At 44.2% G+C, this 14595-nt stretch overlaps 1 protein-coding gene across 1 annotated transcript; it reads left to right on the top strand.

Moving 5' to 3' along the window:
- Positions 1-9735: 9735 nt before the first annotated feature.
- LOC122418344 (uncharacterized) lies at positions 9736-13642 on the top strand. The gene is made up of 2 exons (XM_043432490.1): positions 9736-9867; positions 10112-13642. The coding sequence occupies exons 1-2, from the start codon at positions 9736-9738 to the stop codon at positions 13640-13642; spliced, it is 3663 nt and encodes a 1220-aa protein (XP_043288425.1).
- The last annotated feature ends 953 nt before the right edge of the window (positions 13643-14595 follow it).

The following is a 14595-nucleotide window of genomic DNA, read 5'->3' as shown; positions in this document are numbered from 1 at the left end:
TAAATTTGGAAATTTATTTCAATAAGTCATTGGGTGCTTAATTTTCATGATATCAAAATTTGTATCTTCGAAATGCAATGAACACCTCTAAAGTTCGACAAAGTGATGAAGTGACATGTATATTGAATATTTCCAGACCATGTTTGCGATTGGCACTGTGGGTTGAAAAATTCATGTCTGCAAGTCTACACCTGATCATTTTTGGATGTGATCAAATATTTTGTCTGCGGATAACCAAGGAGACATACAAAATTACAGCATTTTGCTTGCTTCAACATGCATCGTATCTGTCACTTTTTTTTTGAATGTGTCATAATAAGTTTCAAAAATGTGGTTCATGTAATTTTGAAGTGTTTTTCCCTATAGCACCAAAGTCTGTATAACTGGTACGTAGCAAGTACCTATGAACTTTGATATTTCTGTGAAATAGCAGGTATGCCAATCTTTTAACTTTTTGGTTCCGACTGGAATATATTAACGAAGATATTCATTACTAAAGTCTTCACCTACTTATTTCTGAATAGATCTGAAATTACTGTCTTCAGAAACTAATGCACAGTTACATGAAACAATTTTGATTTCTGTTCTCTTTCAATTGCGCTGTCTTTTTCTTTTTAACTATGGCTCTGCTCTTTCCGATCCTTGTTTTGACTCCATCGGTTTGCAGCGGATCGATGCATATTATTAATTGGTTGCCTAATATGTGTCCTATGATTTTCTACTATTTCTTCATGCTGATTGTGGTAACGTGATTCAAGAGGTTTCCAATTATGATCATCAATCGCACATTTTGTACAACAGATTCTCAAAACAGTTTCTGGTCTTGATATAAGTGTAGTTATTTTTTTTCCACCTGGTCTGTCGAGTAATAAATTTTGAAACTTGTTCCAAAAAGTCTTTGCATGCTTTTTTTCCTGATAATATGAAAAGTTGAATCTTCGGAATGCGGTAGGCAAACACAAATATTGACAACAATACTTATGAAATGACGTGTATGTTGAGTATTCCTATTCTGCAAACTGCAAATGTGGAATTATTGGTGAAAACATTCATTACGATAAGTCTACAGTTGCTCAGTTTTCGATGCGATTAAGTATAATACCTGCCAACATCATGGAAACCTACAGAATTTCTGAATTTTATGTGCGCTATGTCATTTTAATGTAACATCATGACTTCTAACAACTTTCCACTCTAATACTATAGATTTGGATCATTGAAATACAGCAAAAATCTGCAAACTATAAAATTTATATACTGTGCCATTCATTTTATTTTTTGACTCCCACCGCAACATAAATATGAAGTGAAAAATTCATTACAAAAGTCTTCAGTTGCTCATTTATGGATGAATTTGAAACTGCTGTCTTCCAAACTCATTGCGCAGATACATTGAATTGCAGCCGATACCTGCGAATTTGGAAATTTCTGTGGATAAGTATATGTGCTCAGTATCACCCCCTATCTTTATGGTAATATGTAATGGAACTTTGTTCAGCAAGTTTTAAAGTATTTCTTTTCAAATAGTATTAAAGTTTGTATTACTGCGGTATGGAGCGAATACCAATTATTTAAATGTGTGTGCCAATTATTTAAATTTTTTACTCCAACTGTAACATGTAATTTCAAAAATTCATCACAAAAGTTTTCAGCTTTACTAATTATCTTAATTTTCCTTTTTCTAAATTCTATGCTAAATTTCTGAATTTCCTAATTTATTTCTAAATTATCCTGAAATGCAATTGTTTTCCTCCACAAGCAATGCAGGTACCTTAAACGTCTTTGAATTCCGTTGCTCTGTTGAATCAAGTACGCTCAGTTTTTTTTACTTCTTTGAATTCTGACATAATAATTGTTTCCGGGTGCCTTTTTTCTGCAACTATCAAACTGTAGATAATTGGATCTCCGCGGCCACTTGCAAACTTTGGACATATATTTCATCGGGGGCATGTTTTGGATGACACGAAAATGTCTAGATTCAGAATGCAAAGACGACATTTAAAAATGGCCAATTGTGTTGTATTCGTTGTGTCTTGAATTTGATCTATCTTTTCTCTTTTCCTTTCTTTTCACTAACGTTATAAGCCGGAAATCATATCACGACCTACAACTTGCTTTTCACCGTGCTCTTTGGTTCCTAATTGACAAAACATATTAGAGTACAAGAAAAAAAATCGCCAAAGTCCAAGGAGACACCTGTGACGAAATATTTTCAGTACAATTTTTACGAAAAATAAGTCTTTTTTAGTGGAACCCAACGTTATAAGCCGAAAATCATATCCCGGCCTCCAACCCGCTTGCGGCCGTGCTCTTGGGTTCCTAATTGACAAAACATATTAGAGTACAAGGGAAACAATCGCCAAAGTCCGAGGACAGACCTGTGACGAAATATGTCCAGTACAATTCTGACGAAAAATAGGTCTTTTTTCGTGAAAACCAACGTTATAAGACGAAAATCATAAATAATTCATAGAAATTTAAACTAAAATCCTATAGTCAACTGAACATAAATAAGGAACTTTTGAGAAAAAAGACGTGATATCAAACCATAAACTTCCCCTAGGACAAAAAAGGTTGGGACAAGTACATTGATGGTCCCTCGTTTGCTGATAATTCCATCCATGAAAAAAACTTTAAAAATATTTTCTTTTCAAATTGTCAAAAAAATGATTTTATAAAAAAAAATACAGAACAATTCGAAAAAATTTTCACAAATCTTGAAAAAACATTATCTGTAAAAAAAACTAATCTGTATCTATTTTTTAAAGTGTCAAAAAAATCAAATAACAAGTAAAAAATAAAAAACCGAAAAATCGCGCTTGAAATCATTTTGGACACCGATGCTTCTTCTTATTTGATTCGAACAGCTAAATCAATTAAAAAAAATTCCATCTAATTTACGTGCAGCATTAAAATTTATTATATCAATTCGAGGCCAAGTATTTTCTAATGAAATGAAAAAAGTTACCACTTGAGTTACGTGCAGCACTAAAATTTATGATATCAATCGAAGGACAAGTAATTTATGAGTAACTCCAAATTTCAACATTATGGAATTGTTCTAAGAAGCTTTTAAATCCAAAAAAATCACATGCAAGCTAGTCATTTCTTACTCTATGGTGGCAAAGACTTATAAGAAAATCGATTCTTTTCAGACTTTCAGGAGCTTCTGATATTATTCACAATATTCGACGTCGATTGGATCGATACAAATTATGTTTAAATATGAGTTAAAAGTACTTGTCCGGCCCATCACTTTCCATTAAAATTGTTTATTCAAATAAAAATCAGGGCTTCTCTAGAACTGATCGAGCACAAATATTCATGCAGAGCGAATTTAGAGAGTTATCTTCAAGTAATATTCCCTTAATTGCACTAATTGAATAAGAATGGAAACGAATTGTCCTGTACTATACAAGGGATGTTATTGTGCATCGATAAATAAAAAACATTTTGCACATTAAATATGTTCAAGCTTCCAAAAATAACTCCCCAGTTGGTATTGGAATGACGGCAATTTTTACTTCTCACTTTTTCCAGCGAACGAATTTCATTCAGTATAACTAACCTATACAATTATTAAGAACATTAAACTAATAATAAATCGCATGTCAATAAATTTTTAACCGGATTCTGCCGTACAATTTCGTTTTTTTATGATTGATTTTTATTTGAATGAATAGTGATGGGCCGGACAAGTACTTTTAACTCATATTTAAACATAATTTGTATCGATCCAATCGACGTCGAATATTGTGAATAATATCAGAAGCTCCTGAAAGTCTGAAAAGAATCGATTTTCTTATAAGTCTTTGCCACCATAGAGTAAGAAATGACTAACTTTCATGTGATTTTTTTGTATTTAAAAGCTTCTTAGAAGAATTTAATAATGTCAAAATTTGGATTTACTAATAAAATACTTGTCCACCGATTGATATCATAAATTTTAATGCTGCACGTAATTCAAATGGTAACTTTTTTCAATTCATTAGAAAATACTTGGCCTCGAATTAATATAATAAATTTTAATGCCGCACGTAAATTAGATGGAGTTTTTTTCAGTTGATTTAGCTGTTCGAATCAAATAAGAAGAATGAGGCATCGGTTTCCAAAATGATTTCAAGGGCGATTTTTCGGTTTATTATTTTTTACTTGTTATTTGATTCTTTTGACACTTTAAAAAATATATAATAATAATTTTTTTTATGAAATAATTTTTTTTACAATAAAAAAAAATTTTTTTTTAATTTTTTTTTATGGGTGGAATTATCAGCAAACGAGGGACCATCAATGTACTTGTCCCAACCTTTTTTTTCCCTAGGGGAAGTTTATGGTTTGATATCACGTCTTTTTTCTCAAAAGATCCTTATTTATGTTCAGATGACTGTAAGATTTTAGTTTAAATTTCTATGAATTGTTTATAATTTTCGGCGTATAACGTTGGTTTTCACGAAAAAAGACCTATTTTTCGTCGAAATTGTACTGAAAATATTTCGATAGAGGTTTAGTCTTGGACTTTTGTGATTTTTCTCCTTGTCTTCTAATATGTTTCGTCCATTGGGAACTCAAGAGCATGGAGCAATGCGTGTTGCGGGCCGAGATATGATTTTCGGCTGATAACGTTAGGAAAAAGAAAGGAAATGAGGAAAGATACATCAAATTCAAGACACAACATATCCAACAGAATTGGCCCTTTTTAAATGTTGCTTTTGCATTCTGAATCTAGACATTTTCGTGTCATTCAAAACGTGTCCCCGATGAAATATATTTCCAAAGTTTGCAAGTGGCCGCTGAGATCCAATTATCCAGTTTGATAGTTGCAGAAAAAAGGCAACCGGAAACATTTATTATGTCAGAACTCAAAGAAGCAAAAAAAACTGAGCGTACTTAATTCAACAGAGCAACCGAATTCAAAGACGTTTAAGGTACCTGCGCATTGGTTTTGGAGAAAAACAATTTCAGGAGAATTTAAAAATGAATTTAGAAATATAAAATCCCAGAATAAAATAGAAAACGGAAAATTTAGGAATTTAGAGAAGCTGAAGACGTTTGTGATGAATTTTTGAGATTACATGTTACGGTTGGAGTAAAGAATTTAAATGATTGGCACACATGCTGCGACACAAAAATATGAAAGTTTGGAGGTACTCGCTTCATACCGCAGTAATACAAACTTCAATAGTATTTAAAAAGAAATACTTTAAAACTTACTAAACCAAGTTCTATTACTCATTCTCATAATCAAAGATACGGGGTGATACTTAACACACATATTTATGCACAGAAATTTCAGAGTTCGCAGGTATCTGCTGCGATTCAATGTATCTGCGCAATAAATTTTGAAGACAGCAATTTAAAATCTATCCATAAATGAGCAACTGAAGACTTCTGTGATGAGTGTTTACTTCATATATATGTTACAGTTAGTTTTAAAAAGTAAAATGAGTGACACAGTATATCAATTTTCTAATTCGCAGATTTTTGCTGTATTTCAATAATCCAAATCTATAGTATTATAGAGAAAAGTTGGCAAAAGTCATGATGTTACGTTGAAATGACATAGCGAACATTGTATTCAGAAATTCTGTATGTTCCCATGGATGTTAGCAGGCATTATATTTGATCACATCCAAAACTGAGCAACTGTAGACTTAGCGTAATGAATCTTTTCACTAATAATTCCACATTTGTAGTTTACAAAGTGAGAATACTCAATATTACCATAATTAAAGATAGGAGGTGATACTTAGCTTATATATTTATCCACAGAAATTTTAAAGTTCGCAGCTATCTGCTGCAATTCAATGTATCTGCGCAATGAGTTTGGAAAACAGCAATTTCAAAGCATAAATGAGCAACTGAAGACTTTTCTAATGAATTTTTCACTTCATATTTATGTTGCAGTGAGAGTCAAAAAGTAAAATGAATGGCAAAGTATATAAATTTTATAGTTTGCAGATTTTTGCTGTATTTCAATGATCCAAATCTATATAGTATTATAGTGAAAAGTTGTTCAAAGTCATGATGTTACATTAAAATGACATAGCGCACATAACATTTAGAAATTCTGTAGGTTTCCATGATGTTGGCAGGCATTATACTCAATCGCATCCAAAACTGAGCAACTGTAGACATATCGTAATGAATGTTTTCACCAATCATTCCACATTTGCAGTTTGCGGAGTAGGAATACTCAACATACACGTTATTTCATAAGTATTGTTGTCAAAATTTGTGTTTGCCTACCGCATTCCGAAGATTCAACTTTTCATACTATCAGCAAAAAAAACATCCAAAGACTTTTTGGAACACGTTTCAAAATTTATTACTCGACAGACCAGGTGGAAAAAGTATAACTACACTTATATCAACACTAGAAACTGTTTTGAGAATCAGATATACAAAATGTGCGATTGATGATCATAATTGGAAACCTCTTGAATCACGTTACCACAATCAGCATGAAGAAATATTAGAAAATCATAGGACACATATTAGGAAATCAATTAATAATATGTATCCATCCGCTGCAAACCGATGGAGTCAAAACAAGGATCGGATAGAGCAGAGCCAAACTCAATAGGAAGCAAAATATGGGAATATTCAAAAATAATGATGACACAAGAAATAAATTAGAAAACATTTATTCGATTGGAGTTTCGGACATTATATAAACTAACAGTTCTGTATGTTCTTGTTTTATTCAATATCAACCATAATATTTCAGATCGCAAAAAAAAATTTGACGTTATAGGTTGACGAACATTTTTTCTTACAACTTCCAGACCTATTTTTGATGAACTGATTTGCCTTATTTATATTATTCACTAACTATGCGAACGTTTGTTACATTTGTCCCGCACTTCGTAACGTCAAACCCCGGCCGGTTCGTTACCACACAGCTATCAAAGGGAACTCGTATATATGACCTACATTATTACTGTTCGGGAATTAACGAGTTTTCGGTGCCGGCGAGCGCTCTCGGGCTCGAGTGCTCGCCCCACCGCGGGCGTCGCTAGCTCGCGGGCTCGGGAATTCGGGAAACGTGAGACAATGGGCTTTTCGTGCTCTAGTTCTCACGCTCTCGCGGGGGGTCAGCACGTACTGGACAAACAATTCGGGTGTGGTCGACGCGACGCGTGGCGCATGCCCACGGCGCGTCTTCATCGATCTCCATATTGATTGACTAGTCTAGATCCGGTCGTTCAGCGTGCTGACGTGCTTCTCGGTACAAGTTTCACTTTCGGCTAAATCTCTCCGGTAATTACGGTGTTTCACCAAAAATACCTCGCTTAATATCTTCAGGACATTCACGGGAACAAATTGGGCTACTCATTCGGACTTTTCTCTCATCGATTGCGGGTATTTCTCACGATAACTATCGGGCACGCGAAAGCACGCTTCGAGCGCTCCTCGTAGCTTCGTCGAACGAGCCTCGTTCGACGTTGACCGGCTCTTCTCACTCGGGTAATCTGCATCGGTTCGGGTGTACTTTCAATCGTGGGCATACTGTCCACGTTACTCTGCGAGCAATAAAACCTCTTTACATTTTTTATCCCGTTACGCATTGTGTCATTTATTTTCTCCCCACCAACACCAGATCCTTCACGCAACATTTTGGTCCTTCGAGCCGGATCTGGTGGGTGGCACAGTGCAAAAAGTGATACAGAGTGTGTGAAGTGGTTTTTTTTTGAGTGGACTCGTTCGGGATTTTGGGAACTTTTCATCGGGAGTTGGACATTTTTCATCGGGTCTCGGCGCGTCGCAGTGGACTCCACGTGCGTCGCTCACACGGCGGCCATCTTGAGACGCTCTCGCTCACGGGTACCGGCGTTCGACTCGGACTCTCAACCGCTTCGTCAACCATACTGGTGAGTCTCGTACGATTTTTTGGGTCACGCGGAGAATTCAAGTGCGCTTCCGTTGAATTGCGGGGAACATTGTTCGGTGCACGATAATTCGGGTTTTCGAGCTCATTCTAAACGAACAGTGTCGGGTGTTCGGGCTCAACGGAGAGCGTCACATTACCGGGACTTGAGTTTTCGGGCGCGGCGCTCCGTGGCGCGAGTTTACGGTGCTCGTAGTGACTTTTCTCGGATTCCTCGGCCTGCACGGTGCATTTTTTCGGGACATTTTCGCGGGCATTGTGCGGGTTATTCATACGTGTGTTCGGGTTTCTCCGTATTTCAGCCGGGTTCAACGGGAGTGACTCGGGATGTCCGACAGTGAAATTCACATCGGGAAGGTGGAGGAGGGAGACGATTCGGGAGCGTCACCCGGTGTACCATCGACGGTATCGCTAGCTCCCCCCCCTCCAGCGGGCACCACTCGGCGGGAACGGTCTCCGGGCGCGGAGTCGCAGGGCAAACGGGGCTCGTCACGCGACACTTCACCGGGAAATTCGGGCAAACGGCCGTCGGGCTCGGCCGCTCTTCGGGCAGCGACTCAAGCGGCGCGGATACGGCTGTTGGGAGCCATATTCGAACGGGTTTGCGCCGTGGACGTCGAGAATACTTCCGTGGCCCAGCTCGACGGGTTCCTCTCAAACGCCAAGGACCTTTGGGGTAAATTCAGCCTCATGCACGACTCCATACTGGAGAACAGCACGGACGACTTCCTCCAGGATGAATACTTCACGGAGGACGCGTACTCTCGGGCCTTCACGCTCTTTGGCGATATCACCGGGCAGGTGGCAGTGCTGAAGGACGGGATTCAGCATCGCGATCGGGAGCGGGCGGGATCACCCTCACTCGATACGAGCGTGGCAACGGGAGACAGGTCATACCTGCCAAAAATCGAGCTACCATCATTTTCCGGGGAGTATACTCAGTGGATACCGTTTCGGGATCTCTTCACTTCGCTCGTCATCAATAATCGGGCGCTCTCAGATGTCGAGCGGATGCACTATTTACGGGCGTCGACCACGGGGGAAGCCGCGAAGCTGATCGCGAGCATGGCGATCGAAGCGGACTCCTTCTCAACGGCCTGGGAGACTCTTACAGAGCGCTACCAGAACGATCGGGTTTTGGTCACTTCTCATCTCGACACGCTCTTCAAAACGGCGGTGATCGCTCCTCGCTCTGCACGGGATCTCCACGCGCTCGTACACAGCGTCACCGAGTCATACAACTCACTTCGGGTATTGGGCGCTCCTATAGAGCACTGGGACTGGGTGCTGGTTTATCTCATTGCCAGACGTCTCGACCCTGGGACTCGGGAGGCGTGGGAGCTCAGGACCGGGCAATCTAAAGTTCCCCCGTCATTCACGTCACTACGGGAATTCCTGGGTAATCGAGCTCGTGCATTGGAGGGAGCGAGCGTCGGGACCATCTCCACCCCAAAATCGGGCCCGGGCAAGGAGAGCACACAGAGGAATACTTCCTCTCGCGTGCATGCAGCCACGTCGGGTAGCGGGACAACCTCGCAAGCTTGTGCCTTCTGCCAGGAGAAGCACTACGTCGCCGTGTGCTCCAAGTTCAGGCAGTTGTCTCCAGAGGCGCGTCGGGGCGAAGTACAGAGACTCAAACTGTGCTTCAACTGCTTGGGCCGGCACAACGTCAACGCGTGCAACATCACTACGCGATGCAAGGAGTGTGGGCGCAAACACCACACGATGATTCATACCGGGTGGTCCAAATACGGGGATGCAGCCAAGGGTACGGGAGTCCCCTCAACATCGGGCGGCCAGCAGGCCAACTCTGGGGACGCAGGCGCGTCAACATCGGGTACTTCTCAATGAGATACGGCGGCATTAACTTGCGCGATTACGGGAAGTGCACGACCAGCGGTGCTCTTGGCGACGAGCCAGGCGCTTCTCATCACCAACTTCGGAGCTGCTCATCGGGTACGAATGCTGCTGGACTCGGGGTCCGAGTTGTCCCTCATCTCTGACAAACTCGTTCAGCGGCTCAAACTTCGTCGGGAATCTTCCTCTATTTCAATCATCGGGATCGGCGGGATTTCATCGGGTCACACTCGCGGGATGGTCTCATGCACACTTCGCTCAATTCACACCACAGATTCTCTCTTAATAAAAGCATTCATTATCCCCAAGTTAATGCCAACTCTGCCTTCATTCTCTATTTCGCACCCCCACTGGCCTCATTTACAGGGTATTCCTCTAGCGGATCCAGATTTCTCGGTTCCGGATGCGGTGGATCTCATACTGGGCGCAGATGCATACGGGAAATTGGTACGGTCTCAAATTCGACGCGGGTCTCCTGAGGAACCCATCGCCCAAAATACGATATTCGGGTGGGCAATATTCGGGCCCTGCAACGAAGCTCACAATTCGTCGGGTTGGGTGCAGCATGCCGCTGTCGATCACGGGTTTCAGGCTCTCCAGGACCTCCTCGCGCAATTCTGGGTGCAAGAGGAGGTGCCAGTGCAGTTCGGATCGGATCCCACACCGGAAGAGCAAGAATGTGAGGCTCACTTCGTCGCTACACATTCTCGGGACAATTCGGGTCGATATATCGTTCGGTTGCCTCTTCGGTCGTCCACAATCCAGCTCGGCCAGTCGTTTCATACGGCGCACGCTTGCCTCAATCGGCTCGTACGAAAGCTCGACCGGGACTCTCACTACAAGGGACTTTACGACACATTTCTCGGGGAGTATGAGTCCCTCGGGCACATGTCGCGGGTGCGGGACGACGAAGTCGGTCGGGATCGGGTCTATTATCTCCCTCATCACGGGGTCTTGACGACAAAACTTCGGGTAGTGTTCAACGGGTCGTGTAACACGGATTCCGGGACCTCATTAAACGATCTCATGCACACGGGCGCCAAATTACAACGGGACATTTCGGATGTTCTCCTCTGGGCACGGCGCCACCGATTCATTTTCGCGACTGACATAGTCAAAATGTTTCGGCAAATTCGGGTTCACCGGGACGATTGGGATTTACAACGAATTCTTTGGGTGGATGAAAACGGGAACACGGCTCATTATCACCTGACTACAGTCACCTACGGGACACGGTCAGCTCCGTTTCTCGCGGTACGGGTGCTACTCCAACTGGTAGCAGACGAAGGGGAGAAATATCCGGCCGCAGTCGCTCCTCTTACAATGGGGCGATATGTGGACGATATTTACGGGGGGGCTGACCAAATTTCGGAACTTCTCACCCAGGCGCGACATCTCATCGGGATTTGCACGGCGGGCGGCTTCCCGCTGGCAAAATGGCAGAGCAACAGTCCGGCCTTACTCACAAATCTGGGGTTCGGGTCGAGTCCGGAGGATTCACGCTCATTCGACGAGTGCGAAACAAAAGTTCTCGGGCTCGCATGGTTTCCGGGGCCGGACGTCTTCAAATTCACCTCACTTCCGTACACGGGCGGGCAAAGCATTACCAAACGGGTCATACTCTCGGAAATTGCTCAGATCTACGATCCTCTCGGGTTCCTCTCACCGGTGGTCATTCGGGCAAAAATCCTTCTACAACGGTTGTGGCTGGAAAAACTCGCTTGGGACGACCCCGTATCCACGGAGGTCGGAAAATCATGGGTCACATTTCGTCACGATCTGGCTCACCTCGGGAACATCGCGGTTCCGCGGTGGCTCAACATGACCTCGGATTCCACCGTCGAGATTCACGGGTTCTCTGACGCCTCACAGTTGGCAATGGGTGCGGTCGTGTACGTTCGGGTTACGGGTCCGGGAAAGAGCACCAGAACCGCGCTGGTTTGCTCGAAAACGAAAGTCGCGCCGATCAAACGGCTCACCATTCCGCGGTTAGAGCTCGCCGCCGCGTTATTGGTCGCCAAACTCGCGAAATACGTTCGGGATACGTTGCAACTCCGGGATTCGCGGGTATATCTGTGGACGGACTCCACAGTCACGCTTACATGGGTCACCTCTCATCCTTCACGATGGAAGGATTTCGTTCGGAATCGGGTATCCTCAATTCAAGAGCTCATTCCTCAGGGTCAATGGAGATTCATTCCCGGGCGGGACAATCCGGCGGATTGTGCTTCACGGGGACTAACCGTCTCTCAGCTCGAGCAATTTCAATTATGGTGGAACGGGCCACACTGGTTAGTCAAATCATCCTCACATTGGCCAACTCATTTCACCGGGACGGCAGATTCAGCGGCGCTCGAAGAGCGGCCAGGTCTTACGCTCACTGTCTCAACGCAACCCTCACCGGTCTTCGACCTCATTCATCGGTATTCCTCCCTCACCAGGCTGTTGAGAATTACTTCATTACTTTTCAAGGCGCTTACAAACCTGAAAGGTGCGGGTCAGGATTCATCGGGCTCACTCCTCACACCGGGAGACCTGGAACACTCACAACAATACTGGGTCAAGGCAATTCAAGGGGCCTACTTCGCGACGGAGCTCAAGATTCTCTCGGCGGGTCAAACGCTTCCGAAGTCGCATCCATTCACACGACTTACGGCGTTTATTGATTTTCACGGGACCATCCGGGTGGGGGGACGGTTGAAGCTCTCAGCCTTACAACCTGAGAGCAAACATTCAGCCATCCTCCCGCGGGACTCACCACTCACGCGTCTACTCATCTTGGACGCTCACACGCGCACGCTACACGGGGGGACGCAGGCAACTCTGGCGTTTCTGCGCCAGCGGTACTGGATAATCGGAGGTCGGGCCCCGGTTCGTTCCTTCATACTGCGATGCGTGCATTGCGCGCGCTTTCGGGCGCATCGGGCACAGCAGCTCATGGGCCAGCTGCCTTCAACACGGGTCACTCCAGCACGGGCTTTCTTATTCACCGGCGTTGATTACGCCGGGCCAGTCTCTCTCAGGAGCTGGCGGGGACGCGGGCACAAGACTTACAAAGGCTGGCTGTGCATTTTCGTCTGCTTCACCACTTCGGCGATGCATCTCGAGGTCGTAACTGACGCCACCACTGACACATTCATCGCTGCATTCCGCCGTTTCACCGGGAGACGGGGTCACGTGCATACACTGTACAGTGACTGCGGAAAGAATTTTCAAGGCGCGGATGCAGAGCTACGGAGACTTTTCAACGGCGGGACTCGTGAGTCGCAACAGCTGGCGCAGTTACTGACCAACGACGGGACAAAGTGGGTTTTCAACCCCCCGGGCGCACCTCATATGGGCGGGAAATGGGAAGCAGCGGTGAAATTGGTCAAGTTTCACCTTCGGCGGACGCTTCGGGAGACCAGCCTCACGTTCGAAGAACTTACAACTCTTCTTACGCAAATCGAGGCTGCGCTCAACTCACGCCCGCTGCAACCACTCTCGGAAGACCCGGACGATCTCTCCGTGCTCACCCCCGGGCACTTCCTCATCGGGGACGCACTCACGGCTATACCTGAGCCATCACTTCGGGATGTGAACCTCACTCGGCTGGCACGGTGGCAACTCATCCAGGAACGGGTCCAATACTGTTGGGAGCATTGGTCATCGGGTTATCTCCAGCAGCAGCAATCCATCTCCAAGTGGCATCACCCCTCTCACCAAATCCGGGTTGGTACAATGGTGCTGCTGACTGACGAGAGTCTACCTCCGCTCAAATGGCCACTGGCACGGGTGGTCGAGGTTCATCCGGGACCGGACGGGCTCATTCGGGTCGTCACCATTAAGACGGCGACCACGACACTCAAGAGGCCGATCGCCAAACTAGCGGTCCTGCCAATTCATCCGGGAGATTAATCGACAGCACTGCTGCCGATGGCGGGCGGAATGTTCGGGAATTAACGAGTTTTCGGTGCCGGCGAGCGCTCTCGGGCTCGAGTCCTCGCCCCACCGCGGGCGTCGCTAGCTCGCGGGCTCGGGAATTCGGGAAACGTGAGACAATGGGCTTTTCGTGCTCTAGTTCTCACGCTCTCGCGGGGGGTCAGCACGTACTGGACAAACAATTCGGGTGTGGTCGACGCGACGCGTGGCGCATGCCCACGGCGCGTCTTCATCGATCTCCATATTGATTGACTAGTCTAGATCCGGTCGTTCAGCGTGCTGACGTGCTTCTCGGTACAAGTTTCACTTTCGGCTAAATCTCTCCGGTAATTACGGTGTTTCACCAAAAATACCTCGCTTAATATCTTCAGGACATTCACGGGAACAAATTGGGCTACTCATTCGGACTTTTCTCTCATCGATTGCGGGTATTTCTCACGATAACTATCGGGCACGCGAAAGCACGCTTCGAGCGCTCCTCGTAGCTTCGTCGAACGAGCCTCGTTCGACGTTGACCGGCTCTTCTCACTCGGGTAATCTGCATCGGTTCGGGTGTACTTTCAATCGTGGGCATACTGTCCACGTTACTCTGCGAGCAATAAAACCTCTTTACATTTTTTATCCCGTTACGCATTGTGTCATTTATTTTCTCCCCACCAACACCAGATCCTTCACGCAACAATTACATATGATATGTTATCACGCAACTGATGATATATTTACACTGGACAATATTCCGCGAACTCTGGTTTAATTGAAAGATTATCTCAGTTGACACTTATTTCCAATCGAATGAAATAATGAAATCTTGACAAGTTTCGTTGACATATGCATCGCGCATTTTTTTATATTTTTTAGCACACACAGATCATAGTCTACATTTACGCGGCCGCTTTTATACCGGTTTAGTATACCACAAGTTATAACAA

The sequence above is a fragment of the Venturia canescens genome, chromosome 11 (genome assembly GCF_019457755.1).
Source record: "Venturia canescens isolate UGA chromosome 11, ASM1945775v1, whole genome shotgun sequence".
In the NCBI taxonomy this organism is placed as follows: domain Eukaryota; kingdom Metazoa; phylum Arthropoda; class Insecta; order Hymenoptera; family Ichneumonidae; genus Venturia; species Venturia canescens.
This window is presented reverse-complemented; position numbering and strand designations above follow the sequence as displayed.